This window comes from Meles meles, chromosome 10, assembly GCF_922984935.1.
Source record: "Meles meles chromosome 10, mMelMel3.1 paternal haplotype, whole genome shotgun sequence".
Taxonomy (NCBI): Eukaryota; Metazoa; Chordata; class Mammalia; order Carnivora; family Mustelidae; genus Meles; species Meles meles.
This window is the reverse complement of record NC_060075.1, coordinates 27622071-27637997: the sequence shown is the minus strand read 5'-3', so window position 1 is coordinate 27637997 and position 15927 is coordinate 27622071. Positions and strand designations below refer to the sequence as shown.

The 15927-nt window shown below is 38.0% G+C and overlaps 1 protein-coding gene across 1 annotated transcript; it reads left to right on the top strand.

Moving 5' to 3' along the window:
• Positions 1–2384: 2384 nt before the first annotated feature.
• On the top strand, positions 2385–9932 carry LOC123951451 (hyaluronidase-4-like). The gene is made up of 3 exons (XM_046020175.1): positions 2385–3305; positions 6824–6913; positions 9486–9932. The coding sequence occupies exons 1-3, from the start codon at positions 2385–2387 to the stop codon at positions 9930–9932; spliced, it is 1458 nt and encodes a 485-aa protein (XP_045876131.1).
• The last annotated feature ends 5995 nt before the right edge of the window (positions 9933–15927 follow it).

Below are 15927 nucleotides of genomic sequence, written 5' to 3'. Positions count from 1 at the left end.
ATCATTCTCACCTTTGACAGGTGTCTTGGCAGAACTGAAAAGGGGGACCTCAGAACTCTGAATGTGAAATGACACTCTGTCCCCCTCATACCTCTCACTGCAAATATCTAAGATGCCAATGACAAGTAGGTTGTCATTGGAACGGATTATTTACCTCCCTTTAAAAGCCCATCAGAAAAAAAAAAAAATAAAAAAAAATAAAAGCCCATCAGACCTCCTTCCATTACGCCTTTAATGCATAAAACCCAAACTCCCAGGTTATTTTTATCGCTTGTATTTTCCGCTCCGTACCTTCTCATCCAGAGAAATTCACATCACTCTCCGACCTGGCAAACTTGTCTGTTATGTCCTCTGTAACTTAAAATCTGTAATCAAGAAAATCTCCCAGATCATAGAAATGATCCAGGCAGCTATACAGCAAGTCTGTCTCTGCCAAGCCCAGACCTTAACCCACAGCCAGGGGCATGCAGGTGATGTCAAAGGGCAGTTTTCTAAAATGGCACCACCTGGGCATCACAGGCTCTCTACGAGTTACCTGAAGTGGAGCCTTCTGTGTACCACTTTAGGGGAGATCAAAACAAGTCTTCCCACATTCCAGCCAGGGCTTACGTTAACTTCCATGGGGCCTGGAACACCAGCCTCCATGGAGGTCGCTCAGTGGGCTGAACAAGAGGGAGAGCCAAAGACGGAGTCCGTGTCGTCAGCACTCCTACAGATTTGTTGAACGAAACCCAAAACCACAGGTATGGATACAGGTTATAGACCGAAAACTTAGATCTAGTTTTGTATTCTGAGTAATACCAATGGCTAGAACATGGAATAAAATCTCAGTAAGCATTATGGGGAAAGAATTAATTATATTTAAAAATCCATACTGTTTATTGACACACAATTTTCTTTCTGTAATACAAGGTAATTGTAAAATGCATACTGGGGACCAAGAGAATGCCGAGGTCTTTACAAACTTAGGGTGCTATTTTGCCAGAATTAACAAATGATTTTGGTTGGTATCCTTTCTTGCATTTAATGTGTAGCAAGAACTACACAAAAAGATCCTGAGCTTAGTTAAATGAGAGAAAAATCTCATTTATATAAAAAATAAGAATATGTACATGATAAAATATATGTACATAAAATATGTACATGACAAAATACTTTTGATATATAACTTCAACTCGACCGCTTTCTGAGTGAGATCTCACTAACTAGAATGCATCATTTGTCAGGCAGTCCTGGTATTCTGGAAGATTCTTTGGCAGTTTTTGGTCAACTGACGATTTAGAAAGGATTTAAAGAGCCAAGTTTCATTTGGGATTTAAGTGGTGAAAATACAAGCCTAATTTCTTGATGAGAAAACCATGAAGTTAAAAAACTAGCAAGTTTTTAGGCTTATTTATATACCTGAGAGTAGACAGGACCAAATCCATAATCAACAGCAGGTAAATGCCATGTCTGTTTCCTATTTTAACCTGTGCTAATTCCAAGGGTGATTGCTGTCCTTTACAAATAAACAAAACAGATAAACAAGTGGACAAGCAAATCTTTGAGGACAGCGCACTTGAAATAGCGAGCAAAGTATTGCTTACTGCTGGTATTGTTATTTTTTTTATTTCAGTTAATAGTTGTTAACATGCCATTATTTGTTAATTTACAACAGGCCATGTTCTTGGTCACTTTTCCAGTCATCAAGAAGGAGATATGGCAATCCATTCATATTCTTTTTTCCTAGTTTCCCTTAAAACCAAAGTTTTGTCTGTGCAGCACAGTTTAAATCAATGCAGTCAGAATAATAGGAAATTAAAACCAGAACATCTTGCAAGTAGACTTGGCATAGATGAGGATTTGTGTGAAAACTTTAGTTCTTATTCATGGGATTTTGTTTTCACATTTCCAGTGGTTTTTTTTTTTTTTTGAAAGCCTCATTTTTCTTTCTTTGTTCAAATGGAATTATAAATTAGCCTAGATATCAATAAACCTCATAAATCGGGGCGCCTGGGTGGCTCAGTGGGTTAAAGCCTCTGCCTTCGGCTCAGGTCATGATCCCAGGGTCCTGGGATCAAGCCCCGCATCGGGCTCTCTGCTCAGCAGGGAGCCTGCTCCCTCCTCTCTCTCTGCCTGCCTCTCTGCCTACTGTGATCTCTGTCTGTCAAATAAATAAATAAAAAATCTTAAAAAAAATTAAAAATAAAAAAAAATAAACCTCATAAATCTAACCCCCCCCCAATGGTCTACTATTTAAAGAACTGCTTGAACAGACTGAGTTTACTTCATTTGCTATTCTCTGTGCAGTATGAAACGAAAAGGACATTTGACTCCATCATGTCTAATTTTTTGCCCCTCTTCTTATTTTTAAGGAGACTGCCGAACCGTGGAAACTCTAAGCCATGCGTAACCCATGGGTGGCATGGTTAGGAGTGCTACTGCCCTTGATCAAGTTCGCTCATTCAGTCCTCAAACCAGCACTGGCTCCAGTGATCAAGAACCGGCCTTTCAACATCTTCTGGGCTGCCCCAACAATGCAGTGTCAACATTTCTTCAACGTGGATTTGAATCTTCAGTTATTTAATATTATATCGAATCCCTCCGAGACTCAGAGGGGATCAACAATTGCCATATTTTACCCAAATGAATTAGGGTATTATCCTTATTTCTCTCAAGATGGAAAACCCTTTAATGGAGGGATACCACAGAATATGAGTCTTTATAAACACCTCAAGAAGACAGTTGATGACATCGCACATGTTGTCTCTTGGTGGAGATCAGAAGGTCTTGTTGTCATTGACTGGGAAAGCTGGAAACCCGAATGGGATAGAAATTGGGGTCATAGACTAATATATAAAAACTACTCCTTAGCCTTCACCAGAAACCACCATCCTGACTGGTCAGAAATGAAAGTGAATACAGTTGCCCAACAGGAATTTGAAAATGCCGGAAGGAGTTTTATGCACACTACTCTCACACTGGCTGTAGAAATGAGACCAAAGTGTTTATGGGGCTTTTATCTCTACCCAGACTGCTACAATTATGATTATAAAATAAACCCACAGACATACACAGGTAAATGCCCCAATGATGAAATTTTCCGCAATGACCAACTCCAGTGGCTATGGGAAAAAAGCACAGCACTTTATACTTCAATATATCTGGATAAAATATTGAAGTCAAGTTTAAATGCTTTGAAATTTGTTCATTATCGAGTTAGGGAAGCCATGAGGATTGCTGAAATGGCTAGACATGACTACATTTTGCCAGTTTTTATATTTTCCAGACCATTTTATTTGCATAGTATTGAAGCTTTGTCACAGGTAAGGAAAAAATACACTCATCTAAAAATGGAAATTTAGTACAATGACTATACAAAATTTGTGAAAAGTTTTAGTATAATTATTTTCCCTTAATAATAGAATACTATTTTATTATTAAAGGTATATACTTTTTCAAATGTCAAGTCAATTCTGAAACAGTATCACTGACAATTAGATGTTTACTTGGTTTTAAGATGATGATTCTTATCAGCTTAGCATTTTTAGGGGTTTCCTGAAACCCCTTGAGTTAAGTGATGCAAAAGATCAAGCTTGAGTTCAATGATGCAACAGATTAATTTTAACCCTGGAGAAATTTCAGAATCCACTTTTTAATAGGGAAGAGTAATAGCAATTTTTCAAATCTAAAACATACAGAACAAAGCTTGGGTAATTATTAAGCAGTTATAGTTCTTGTTAAATTGCATCATTATGTTTTTACTAAGTTCATTGAAAAATACCATAAATTCCATTGATTTTATATTGAAGAGTCTACAATGTGATCTAGTGGCTAGTGTCAAGACTTTAAAAATAGTTTATGTAAATAGATACTGTCATTTGACTTAACACAAAGTAGGAGGCACAAAGAGGTGGGAAAGAGCTTGTTTGGAAGATAATGAGTTTGCAGACAAGGAAGTATTCAAGATTTAGCTAGATTATCATTTAGATAGGACATTATTATAGGGCTTCAATGGTTGGATGGATAGCTAGATAAGAAAACCCTTAAATCCCCATCCATACCTGTGAGCCCACAGTCCTGTTACTCCACTGCCCAACACAGGCACAGAGCCACTGGAAAGACAACACCACTCACTTTATTAGACTGCTTTTGTCTGAGATGACATTTAAAAGCAGCGTCAATTCTTCCTCAAAATTTTCAGAATAAACATCTACTGACACAAATGCTGTTGAGTAGACTTGACATTCTGTCATGTAGGATTACTCATTAATGGGATGTTCATTCAATATGTTTAGGAGGAAAACATATTGACCAAAAGCTGGAGGATCTCAGAGGTGCCGAATCTCACCCAAACATGGATTCTTACTTATCTGGCTCTGCTTCAGCACTTTTCCGTGGCACTCTCCCTATCCAGAAGAAAAACTGCCACTTGAGGACAGTGTTAGTTCCCAGAAAGTTCTTGAGTATGTTGAGTCTACTCTGCCCCTGGATAACTTCATACCATTAATTTTAATTCAACCTTCTGGGGCAACCTAGAATAAATCAAATCCTTCTTTCAGAAGTCAGGTCTCCAGGTATTTGAATACATCAGTTATACCTACCAAAGTTTTCTCATAAGTCATTCCTCAACAGATCTCTCAAATCATGTCACTTTCTCAGATCCGTTTGGGAAAAAGACGAGGTTATATTGATTCAGTCCACAGTTATTTACTGAGTGCATATAATGTGTTATTGTCTTACTAATAATAATAGCAATATTATTATTATTGTTAATGATAATTATAATGGTAGAAACTAATAAGAATCCGTATAGCTAGATAGTTTGTCTTGAAAGAAAACAAGAGAATGAGATGAGTCACATTTTAATGAAAGTCTTATTCATAACTATTTTGTGCTATTTTTTGTGCTATTAGACTTCTGACATAAATTATTGGCTAAGTAACACCTCTGAGCTCTACTTCAGAAATCAATAGACCTTGGGGCGCCTGGGTGGCTCAGTGGGTTAAGCCTCTGCCTTCGGCTCAGGTCGTGATCTCAGAGTCCTGGGATCGAGCTCTCTGCTCAGCAGGGAGCCTGCTTCCTCCTCCTTCTCTGCCTGCCTCTCTGCCTACTTGTGATCTCTCTCAGTCTGTCAAATAAATAAATAAAATCTTTAAAAAAAAAAAAAAGAAATCAATAGACCACATGCTCTACTTACCAAAAACTATAGAATTAATCTGAGTATTATTATAGTGAAGCATTTTAATACATCCTATTGCCTTCATCAATCAACGAATGATATGGATCTTTCTTACCTATTGTCTAAATACCATAACTTTACAAGAAATAATTTAAAATACCAACTCTGTTTGATATTTTCTTTCAGAAGTTTCTCAGCTTAAGTGAAAGACTTGATTTACATTTAAGGAATATGATACTGCTAGTAAGATAGAAGGAAGATTTCCTTTCTTGTTATATTACCCACACAAATTATGGAGCAGAAGCACTCGTGTTTTTGGAGTCTTCCCATAATGCAGGGACACTGTGCCGTGGCACAGCCATTTTCTCATCCTAGTATTGAACACTGTGTCTTTGCACTGGATCTCTGGTTCTCTACACCTTGGAAGGAAGGAAAGAATGCAGATTCCTTCATCTATCATCTTTTCTCTGTTCCATCTCCCCTTATGCCCTGCATCTTTGTTCTTGCTCTATAATCGTGAACATAACCTTCTCAGTTTCTTGTCTTGGTAAATTATAATCGACTTAGTCGCCACGCTTGTGTCACTTGTATCCTCCCCGCTCTTTCCAGTATCTAAGAGATCTCCATCTTCATTTCCAAATCACTCTTCAATCTGTCCCCTCTGTTTTACAAGGACTGGCATTGCCTTCGTTGAGACCCTCATCATTTCTCATTCAGCAGCGTGCATCACCTCCTAACTGGTGTCCCTCCCTACCATCTTGACCTCCCCCTCCAATACATGTTTTATGTGACAGCCGAAAACATCTATCCAAGTTGCAAATTTTGGGGTTTTCCAGTACTAAAACTTTTTTTGTACTTTAGTCCTACTAATTTAAAATAACATAAAAGATTCTTTGCATTTGGATCCTCCCTATATACAAAGATTCCAATGCCTTCACTTCTTCCCTAGTCCCCTGTGTTTTACCACCACGGCTCCTGGCAGTTCTCTGGATGGACTGGTTTTTTTCTACATAGGAACCTCTGCCCTTATTCTTCCTACTGTACACAAAATTCTGCCCTCTCTAATCGGTCTTATGAATTTGCACTCATTTCCAAAGACACATCTAAAATCTCACCTCCTGAAGCTTTCTGAAGGAAGATTTCCCAGACTCTTCCATGTAGAATTAAGCAGTACCTCTGATCTATATGTCTAGTGGGACAATATGGAACTTAATTTGTTATACGATAATCACTTGGTTTTTTTTTAATCACAGCAAGCTTTGTTCTTTTTATTATTATTATTGTTCAGTGGTTACAGGTAGTATAACATCAAAGTTAAGAGTTCCAGCAAATTATAATTACTTGTTTATATGTTTGTCTCAACCATCACACTAAAGAGCTCCCTTGAGGACAGGAACTGGAATTTATTTCATTTTTATATTCTCAGTGTCTAGAATATTGCCTGGAACATCATAAATATTTATCAAACAAAAGCTAAGCATCCAAGACAGAATTACCTTTCCTAATTCTGCTCTACAAGTCTTTTGTTTAAGAAACACGGATAACATTATCAGTGTGGTTTTTTTTTTTTAAACCACAATTGATGGGTTGAGTCTTATCACTGAAATGTCAATGACTAAATTGAGTTTGGCAGAAACTACTTGTGATACTTCTCTTTTCTAGGAAGATTTAGTACATACAATTGGCGAGAGCGCGGCGTTGGGGGCGGCAGGGATAATATTGTGGGGAGGATACGAATACTCTGATTCGAAGGTAAGCCGTGATTTCTCTGTCAGCATCTTGAATATATTCCAGATACTGCTTTTTGTTTTACTTTTCTACATCAGGGACAAAGGGTTATCTGTTCCCATGACTTTAATGAAATTCGAAGAGTGCAGGGGCTAACACTGTTTGAGTGCCTACTCTGTACCCGCCACTGTGGCGAGTGTAGCCTGGAAAGAGCACAGGTTTTCCAATCAGACAGCCCTAAGGGAGAATTCAGTTTTCATGTTCTAGAAGTATAATCTTAGGCTAGTTAATTAACCTCTCTGAGTCTCAGTTTCTCCAACTAAAAAAAAAAAAAAAAAGAAAAAGGTACTGAAATAAAACCTGTTCTGCAGGGATTTCAGTAGATGCAATGATATAATGTATATGTGACAAAGAAAAAGAATAGTAAATTTTAAAAACCAATATTATTTCATCCACATTAAGGGGGATGGGTTTTCTAAAAATGGCTCCTTATTGCCTGATCAACAAAGATAGAAATGCTCGTGGGAGGAAAAAAATATAGGTATATAAAGTTTTATTAACAATCTGCTCTTGATCGTAGTAGTGCCCCCAACAAAATAACTATTATTTTTCCACAACTGAACTTGAACATGTTCTATTGGTCGCCGGTCACACTGCCTAAGGGAAAATTCTGAACCGCAGCTTTTCTTCACTTGCAGGTATGAACAGATAGTCTCATTTTCAGGTATTAAAACATCTAGTCTCATAACACATAAAAAGGGCCATCTCTCATTCAGTGCGGCATGAATGAGAACACGCACAGAAGAGCTGCTGAGAGCAGGAGGCCGGAAGTTGGGTTGTCTGGGGTCCACTGCGTGCTTTGTGTCACCTACTAGCCATGTGACCGTGAGCAGCTCATTGACTCTACAATTCCTCTATCTGTAAACTGGGGGAAGTAATAGTATCTTCTCACTGGGCTCTTATGCGAACTGCATCATAACATGCGTAAAGCGCTTAAAACAGTGCCTGGGATGCAGGATGTGCAAGGTACGCGTTGGCTATTATTCAGGTAAACATTTCCTGCCCTTTGTCCCCCCCCCCATACCCCCTGCTTAAGTCTTAAGTATGGGGAAGAGGAACATGGGGGCAATTTCTTTGTTCATTTGCTTTCAGGAAGGGTGTGAGAAACTGGGTTGGGAGGAGACAAAGTGGGCAATGTAATTTTTATTTATTTGGGACATTTATAATTATTTTTGTCTTTTGAAGTTCTTCCCACACAACCGCCACATAGGAACGGGCTCTTTTTTTTTTGCACGAGGGGCCACTAAGATTTGGTTAGAGACACTCCCACACAGCATGTAACTCAAGCACACCCGCAAGGCTTTGCTCCTGAGGTGAGAGGAAGCTGTCAAATGCTCAGGCGGAGAAGGCTGCCAGAGTGGCCCGCTGGCAAGAGGATCAGCAGATCACACTGGAGTGTGTCAGCTTGGAAATGCCTGTGAGACTTGCAGGTGGAGATGTCACCCAGGCAAAGTCTGGGGAAGTGCACTTTGGGGAGTTCTATTTAGAGCAAGGAGATGGGGTGAGTGTATCCAGAGACTACAGCTGGAGAAGAGAAGAGGTCTAAGAATTAAGCCTGAAGTTCTCCAGTGCTCAGACGTAGGAAAGATGAGCAGAACCTAGCAAAGGACACCATGAAGGAACATCCAGTGAGGTAGAAAAAACCCAGGAGGGGGTGATGTCCTGGAAGCTGAGTGGAGAAGGTATGTCAAGAAAGAGCACTGGGGCAGAACAGGAGATGCCCAAGTTGAACTTGATTGTACTTACCTGGGTTCTATGCTCCCTTTGATTATAGTCTTCCCCTAATCTCTCTTTCTTGTTCAGTGGTTTGCTTGTTTTTATTTTATTCCATCAGTTCTAGAACCTCCCTCAGATAAGGAGTCTGGTCCTGACGAAAAATAGCATTTGTTCCTAAATATAGCACAAGGCTAGCTTAGACGGCTGTCCCTGGACCAAAACATGACACATGAGATTTTCAGCCCTTGTTACCATCCGAAGCGACACCTTGTTAAACTGCCCGTCATTAGGAGTTTATTCTGCCTTGAAACTTTCCATTTGAATCCTCTCCGTCCTTACTAGATGGATTCACAGTACTGACACCTCTTCTCATGGAGAAAATAACCCACTTCTTTAATTCAATTGGAGTTTAATTCAGTTGGAGTTTAATTATGGGACAGTGTTAATATTGATCAAAATCACTGAAGTGCTAATGGAGAATTCAGTGTATGTTATTAAAGAATCTCCTAGGATTTTCCCATGGTTCCTCCTATACGGATTAAGGCAGGAATTTATCTGACCTGTAATATTAGTGTATATTTAGTATGGATGTTAAGGATGTTTCACAATGAAAGTTAAATTTATAAAATAACCATACCATATTAATGCTGATCTTTTTAAGATGCTACTACAAATATCTCTTTATATGAATTCCTAATTAAAGACATAGATCTTCCTCCCCAGCCTTACCAAATGCAAATCTTCAGGTATTAAGACCACCTGTATGATAATAAAATCACATTTTGAGAGTGAACTAAACAGATCTCTACTTTTCCTACAGGAGACCTGCTTATCTGTGCAAAAGTCTATCCAAGGGCCATTGGGCCATTATGCTGTTAATGTGACATCGGCGGCTAAATTTTGCAGTCAAAGTCTGTGTCACAATAATGGAAGATGTATCCGAAAAATCCCTGAATCCTCCTCCTATCTCCACATGCCCGGAAGCAGCACTAAGAAATACATCCTAAGTAAGAGTTTCAGATTCATCATTTCTCCAACCAGTAAACTGAAGACAATAAAGGCCATGAAGAATGGATTTGTGTGTCACTGCTATCATGGCTGGCACGGAGAATCTTGCCAGCAACACTCTTCAGATCTCTTGAGAGGGAATAGTAAGGCTCTTATGACTAACTTTAATTTATCAGTTTTTCTCAGCATGACCCTATCTACGATTCTGTGGAATTCTCTCACCTCCTCTTTCAAGGTCAATTTTTCTTTGAAATACTGAAGAGTAGAAAATGCTTGTTGTTTTTTTTTCCCCCTTTCACTTAAGCTACTTCTAAAATAGTTATTGGCTTTAAAGTAAAAAATTTTTCCAAAGTGATCATTGGCTCCAGTCCTTGCCAGAGTGATTATTTTAAGGGGCGCCTCCTTCATGCTGGGCGCTGGGAAGAGGAAGTGAACACCCTGAAGTCCCTGCCCTTGTGGAGCTTAGATTCTTGTGAGAAACTGAACAATAATAAGTAAACCATAAATAAATACACATATATCAAATGAAGATAAGTGCTGTGGAAAATAATAAAGGAGGGTGAAGGGACCAGGGGCTGTGGTGGAGTACAGGAGATTGTATAAAGGTAGACAAATAAGCCTGCTAATGCGATGGCCTGAAGGCGGAAGCACAGCCCAGCTACACCCACATTCTTAGAATGGGGAATAAGGAAGAGCAAAGGCAAAAACCTTTAAGGGGGAGCGATGAAGTGTTTCAGGACATCTAGAAGGCCAGTATGGCTTGTGCAGGACGGAGAGGAGGGGGCGTGGAGAACCAGGTCATTCATTAACTTTGTAACAGACTCTTAGTCTGAGCAAAGGCATTTATTTATTTATTTTTAAATAATTAAATAGAACTTTCTGGAGGGAAGCCAGTCAAATAAGATATAACATCTACATTTAAAAAAATACACACTTAAACTGGATAGAAACAATAGCATCTACTAGGATTTGATCAATATTGCTACAATGTTCTTGAGACTGCAATCATTTATAACAAACTGAGAAATTTGTAGTTAAGTCATATGGAATATGGAGCACACAATAACATGGGAGCTTAAAAAGGCAAACATTATATTCTAGCTATTTGTGCTCCAGGGATTGGGAATTCCTAAATAATTCAAGTGATCCCAGGATACCAAGTCATAAGGCAAGAGGAATCGATTCTGAATTCTGTCGGGTTCAGTTTTTATCAGGAGTATCTCTAGGACTCTTAGAAATTGATTTGGCAATCATACTCATCAGATGGTGAGTCCTATTAGACCCCTTTAAAATGGAATTTATATAAAAAATTCTTTGATATTTGCTGGGTTATTAAAGTATACTGTATCTAAGCAACTCATTTTCTTTGAATTCTTGATGCATGTTAAGTCATTTGAAAAATTCATTTGGTCACTTGGGCTGACCTAGTTATAATTCAGGTCAATGTCTTTCATAAAGAGAGATTAATCTCAAAACAGATTAATAGTATCCTAAATACTATTTCCCTCAGCTTAGGGAGGATACTGTCTGACACTTTCCAAATATTGCACTTTCTTATGTACTTCATCTTGGCCCACATATAGAGTGTGGATACGTAGATCACACTCAGATTCGGACCTCATTTTTTTCATTTGTACATTCATTCATTTGTTTTCAAGAGGAGTAAAAGTCAAGGAAGCAGGGGAATAGAATAATTCAAATTGAGGGCTCTTTGCCAAATTCCCTTATTTTGTTGGTATTCTGTTGCACCAAGGCTGAAATTACAGTCATTCAATGCTTTTGCCCAAACAAGAACTGTTTTTACAACTATCAAAGTTGGCACTAAGCCATAATAAGTCAAAAGGAATGGCTCTTATCCTAACAGGGATGTTTTCAACTTGATTCTATCAAGGTTTTGATATGTAATGAACTCCACTAAAGCAGGAAAAGGCACATATTAATAAGTATTATCACCATTTTGAAGATGAAGAAAATAAGATATGGAGAGAATGAAAGGTATAGGCAATTTTACCCACTTATCAATGAATACATCAAGTATAGGATACACATCACTGCTCTCTACTGTTTAAACTTACAGCGCATCCAAAATAACCAAGAATAATAAGAATTAAGGTAGATGAAAGAAAAAAGAGAATACATATAGAAGATACATAGAAGAAAATAGGAAATATCCCCAATTCTATAATTCACAGATAATCATTTTTTTCTAAATAAAAAATGTTAAACTTTATGTCACTTAAATTTAATAGCAAGCAAAAGAAACTAAAACCCAAGGAATTACCACATTTCAATAACTGATTCTTCAAAAGTTTGTTTTTTTAAAAAATCTCATTAAAAATAGATTATGAAAAATATTTAATTTTGTTGTAAATTTTTTTTGACTCGCATAATTTTGGGTTTCCAGACCGTAATACTTAGTAAACTATCTCTTAAAAATGGGAAGTCATCAATTATGTCCAATCCAAAGACAAATATGCACCTCTCTATTTCTCTTGTAAAAAAAATAAAAATTTAGGGACACCTGGATGGTTCAGGTGTTAAAAGTCTGCTTTCAGCTCAGGTCATAATCCCAGGGTCAGGGGATCTAGCCCCACATCAGGCTCCCTGCTTGGTAGGAAGCCTACTTCTCCCTCTCTCACTCCCCCTGCTTGTGTTCCCTCTCTTGCTGTCTCTGTCAAATAAATAAAATCTTTTAAAAAAAATCAAAATTTATACTCTATTCCTATGCAATAATTCTTCAGGAGACATTAATAAAGGATACATCTGTTAGAAAAAATAGCTTTTTTAAAAAAATATTTATTTATTAGAGAGAGAGAGAGATCACAAGTAGGCAGAGAGGCAGGCAGAAAGAGAGAGAGAGGGGGAAGCAGGCTCCCCGCTGAGTAGAGAGCCCGATGCGGGGCTTGATCCAAGGACCCTGAGATCATGACCTGAGCCGAAGGCAGAGGCTTAACCCACTGAGCTACCCAGGAGTCCCCAAAAATAGCTTTTAAATAGTACAGATCACTTTAAAAATGAAACAGACTTCCCAAGATGATAGCTACTCCTTGTTAGAAACCCCAAAAGCACCGCTTTCTCTCCTGACTTGCCTGAACAATGGCACTGTCTCTTCGAGGCACTTTTGTTTCTTATCACCTATTGTTCAAAAATTATAATACCTTTTATTTGGACACAAACTTTTTGATCAGATCCTTGGTTTTTTCCAGTCTCTTAACTGTTTCACACCACAATCAGATGGAATGTATGTCTTCATTTCAGAAACAGAATGTCATAATCATACTTTCTGGTCCTCACTAAATTCCTGTCATCTTTATTTTATATTAGAGATATTCTTTACAAATCCTTGTGACATTCCCTTTTAATATAGACTCTTGTCTTTAGCTCAGGACAATTTTCTTTCATTATTTTTCAGTGGTTTCCTCTCTTCCATTTTCTCTATCCACTTACGAAATTACTATTAAACGGATCTTATTTCCAGATCTGTATGATGTTGCTTTCCTTTCCATGATTCTAAGTCTTTGTCTTTTTTGCTTTGTAACAGTTTTGCCCACCTTTTCTTCTAGAATACTCCTTTGGTCTTCATCGTATTTTTAATTCCAAAGAACTCTTTTACCGTGTGTAAGGAAATTGCTCCTTTTTTGTAATAGGCTTGTTTTGGTTTGTGGATTTGATAGCTTCCTGAGTCTGAGAATATCAATTAGATTTTTAAAATTGCAGCTGTTGTTAGACAGTTTATTCTGTCCCACTTTCTCTAAGATCAGCTGTTCACGTTATTGATTTCTGCCCTTTCATACTGTCCATGTGTAGCAAATGCTTGGTGATCCTCGGTCATCTCTTTACATTCATGAAGGACCTAAGTGACTAGAAAAACTGTCCTAGGGATTTCCCCTCCCCACATTTCTTTGGGCATATTTACTCAACAGGATTCTTATGTGGAACAGGATGATGGACTGTATGTAGGCAGTGAAAGGGGCTGGGGCAGGTTGACAAGTCAGATTCCATGTGGAGTGTGTGAACAGAAAACAGGCAAGTCTAGTAGGAACCCTCACAATGATCAAAGTAAGGAGAAATTTACCATGGAAGAAGAGTGTAATTCCTCATGGGCTGAGAAGGCTTTCCTTTTTTATCCCCCCATGCCCACTAGGGAGACCAGTTCATCTTTTATAGTTCCACTGGCCAAACTCTGAACTCTACCTAGGAAGATCTTTGTATTTAAATGTCCTGGGGTCATGGGGCATCTGCTGGCTTAGTCGGAAGAACATGTGACTCTTGATCTCAGGGTTGTGAGTTCAAGCCTCACACTGGGTGTAGAGATCACTAAAACAAATAAGTAAATAAATGAACTTAAAAAAAATGTCCTGGGTTCAAAGGTCTAACGTCTTTGCTACTTCTCATTTTATATACTCTGGGGAGTTAAATGGTCTGACTGGTTCTGCTGTACTGGAAGAAATATTTAATTGATTGCTCTGATAATTAGTCCTCAACACACTTGATCTTTTGGGTACCTTGTCTCTGCACTTAGGGTTTTTCTCTCCAAAGGAAGGAATAGCTCATACCTCTGCAATAACTTTCTACTATTTTTTTTAATTTAAATTTCTGATTCAATTTCATCTGGTTTCAGGTTTTTTTTTTTTTATAGATTTTTATTTATTTATTTGACCGACGGAGATCAGAAGTAGAGAGGCAGGCAGAGAGAGAGGAAGGGAAGCAGGCTCCCTGCTGAGCAGAGAGCCCGATACAGGGCTCTATCCCAGGACCTTGGGATCATGCCCTGAGCCACCCAGGTGCCCCTGGTTTCAGTTCTTAAGTCATGTCACCACATGTCACCACCTCTTATTTTCAGGTTTATATCATATTTTTTCTAAGGGCATACTCTGAAAACAATGCAGTAAATACATGTGCTTAGTGCATCGTCTTGAACCATTGATTCCAGTAAATTCATGTTGTATTTACTCAGGATGATAGCTAATGCCTTGCTAAGAGTTAGTTATTCCATTATCATCAGAGACAGCCATTAGAATCTATTTTTTAAATAATATATATTGTAGTAGACATAGCATTTGAGCTCCCTTTTTCTCTTTAATCTGGAAATCTTTTAAATATAGTTTTCTTTACCTCTCTATTTTCCAACTAAAGTCTCAATCAAAGTTTTCTTTCTTGAGTCAGTGAATTTAAGTTGGGTATTTTCAGAAAGCAATGGTCACTTCTACCAATATGCTTTTAAAAGAGTCTGAGTTTGGTTATAAAGAGATTTAATGCAAGCCTCCAGTTTAACTTGGAGGATTGAGTCACCCCTGTAATGACATGTTTCTCTGAACTACCACAGGGCATCCTTTGCCACTCAACCTCTGTTTGGCATCAGGTGACTAAAGGGCCAGGAGCAAACAAAAGCAAAGGTAAATATACTTTTTGTTCTCTTGGAAAAAATGTAAGGACTGTTTTTTAGAAATATGTTTTCTTAGGGGAGTTAAAAGAAAAAGTAATTTGTTTTATTTCTTGGAATACCCCAATTTCTTTTCTGGACTAACTTTATTTACTTTGCAAGTAGCTTACCTTTCAAAATGTGAGCTTGCTTTTATGAACCTAACACTCTACAAAATATATTTGTCAATGATAGACATAAGTTAAGTTTCAGTTAGTTTTTTATTTTTTGTAAATTGGTATTTGAAACTGATTCTCCTTCGAGGTTTATTCCATTTCTCCTCTACAAGCACAGTTTCTTTGAAAAGTAGCTTTTTGCAATATGTTCGTTATCATAACCGCATACTTACCTTACAATAGCATCAGAATGTATTCTCTGGAGTAGATTAGAAAACTAAGTGTAAACAAGCCACGGGAGAGAGAGCACCACAACTTTGATATTTTTTGTAACATAGTTGTGAGGAATTCCTCAAGTTAACTTTATACACCTAAATCGTTATCTTTAGAATGTAATTGCATTTCTTTATTGGATATTTTATTTTTGCTTAATTTTTAGTGAAGGATAGTTTTGTTTTTTTTTTTTTAAAGATTTTTATTTATTTATTTGACAGAGAGAGACCACAAGTAGGCAGAGAGGCAGGCAGAGAGAGAGAGGAGGAAGCAGGCTCCCTGCGGAGCAGAGAGCCCGATGCGGGGCTCGATCCCAGGACCCTGAGATCATGACCTGAGCCGAAGGCAGCGGCTTAATCCACTGAGCCACCCAGGCGCCCCAGTGAAGGATAGTTTTAAAGATATGTTCCATTGTTATCATATCTACAATGACGGGCAGTATT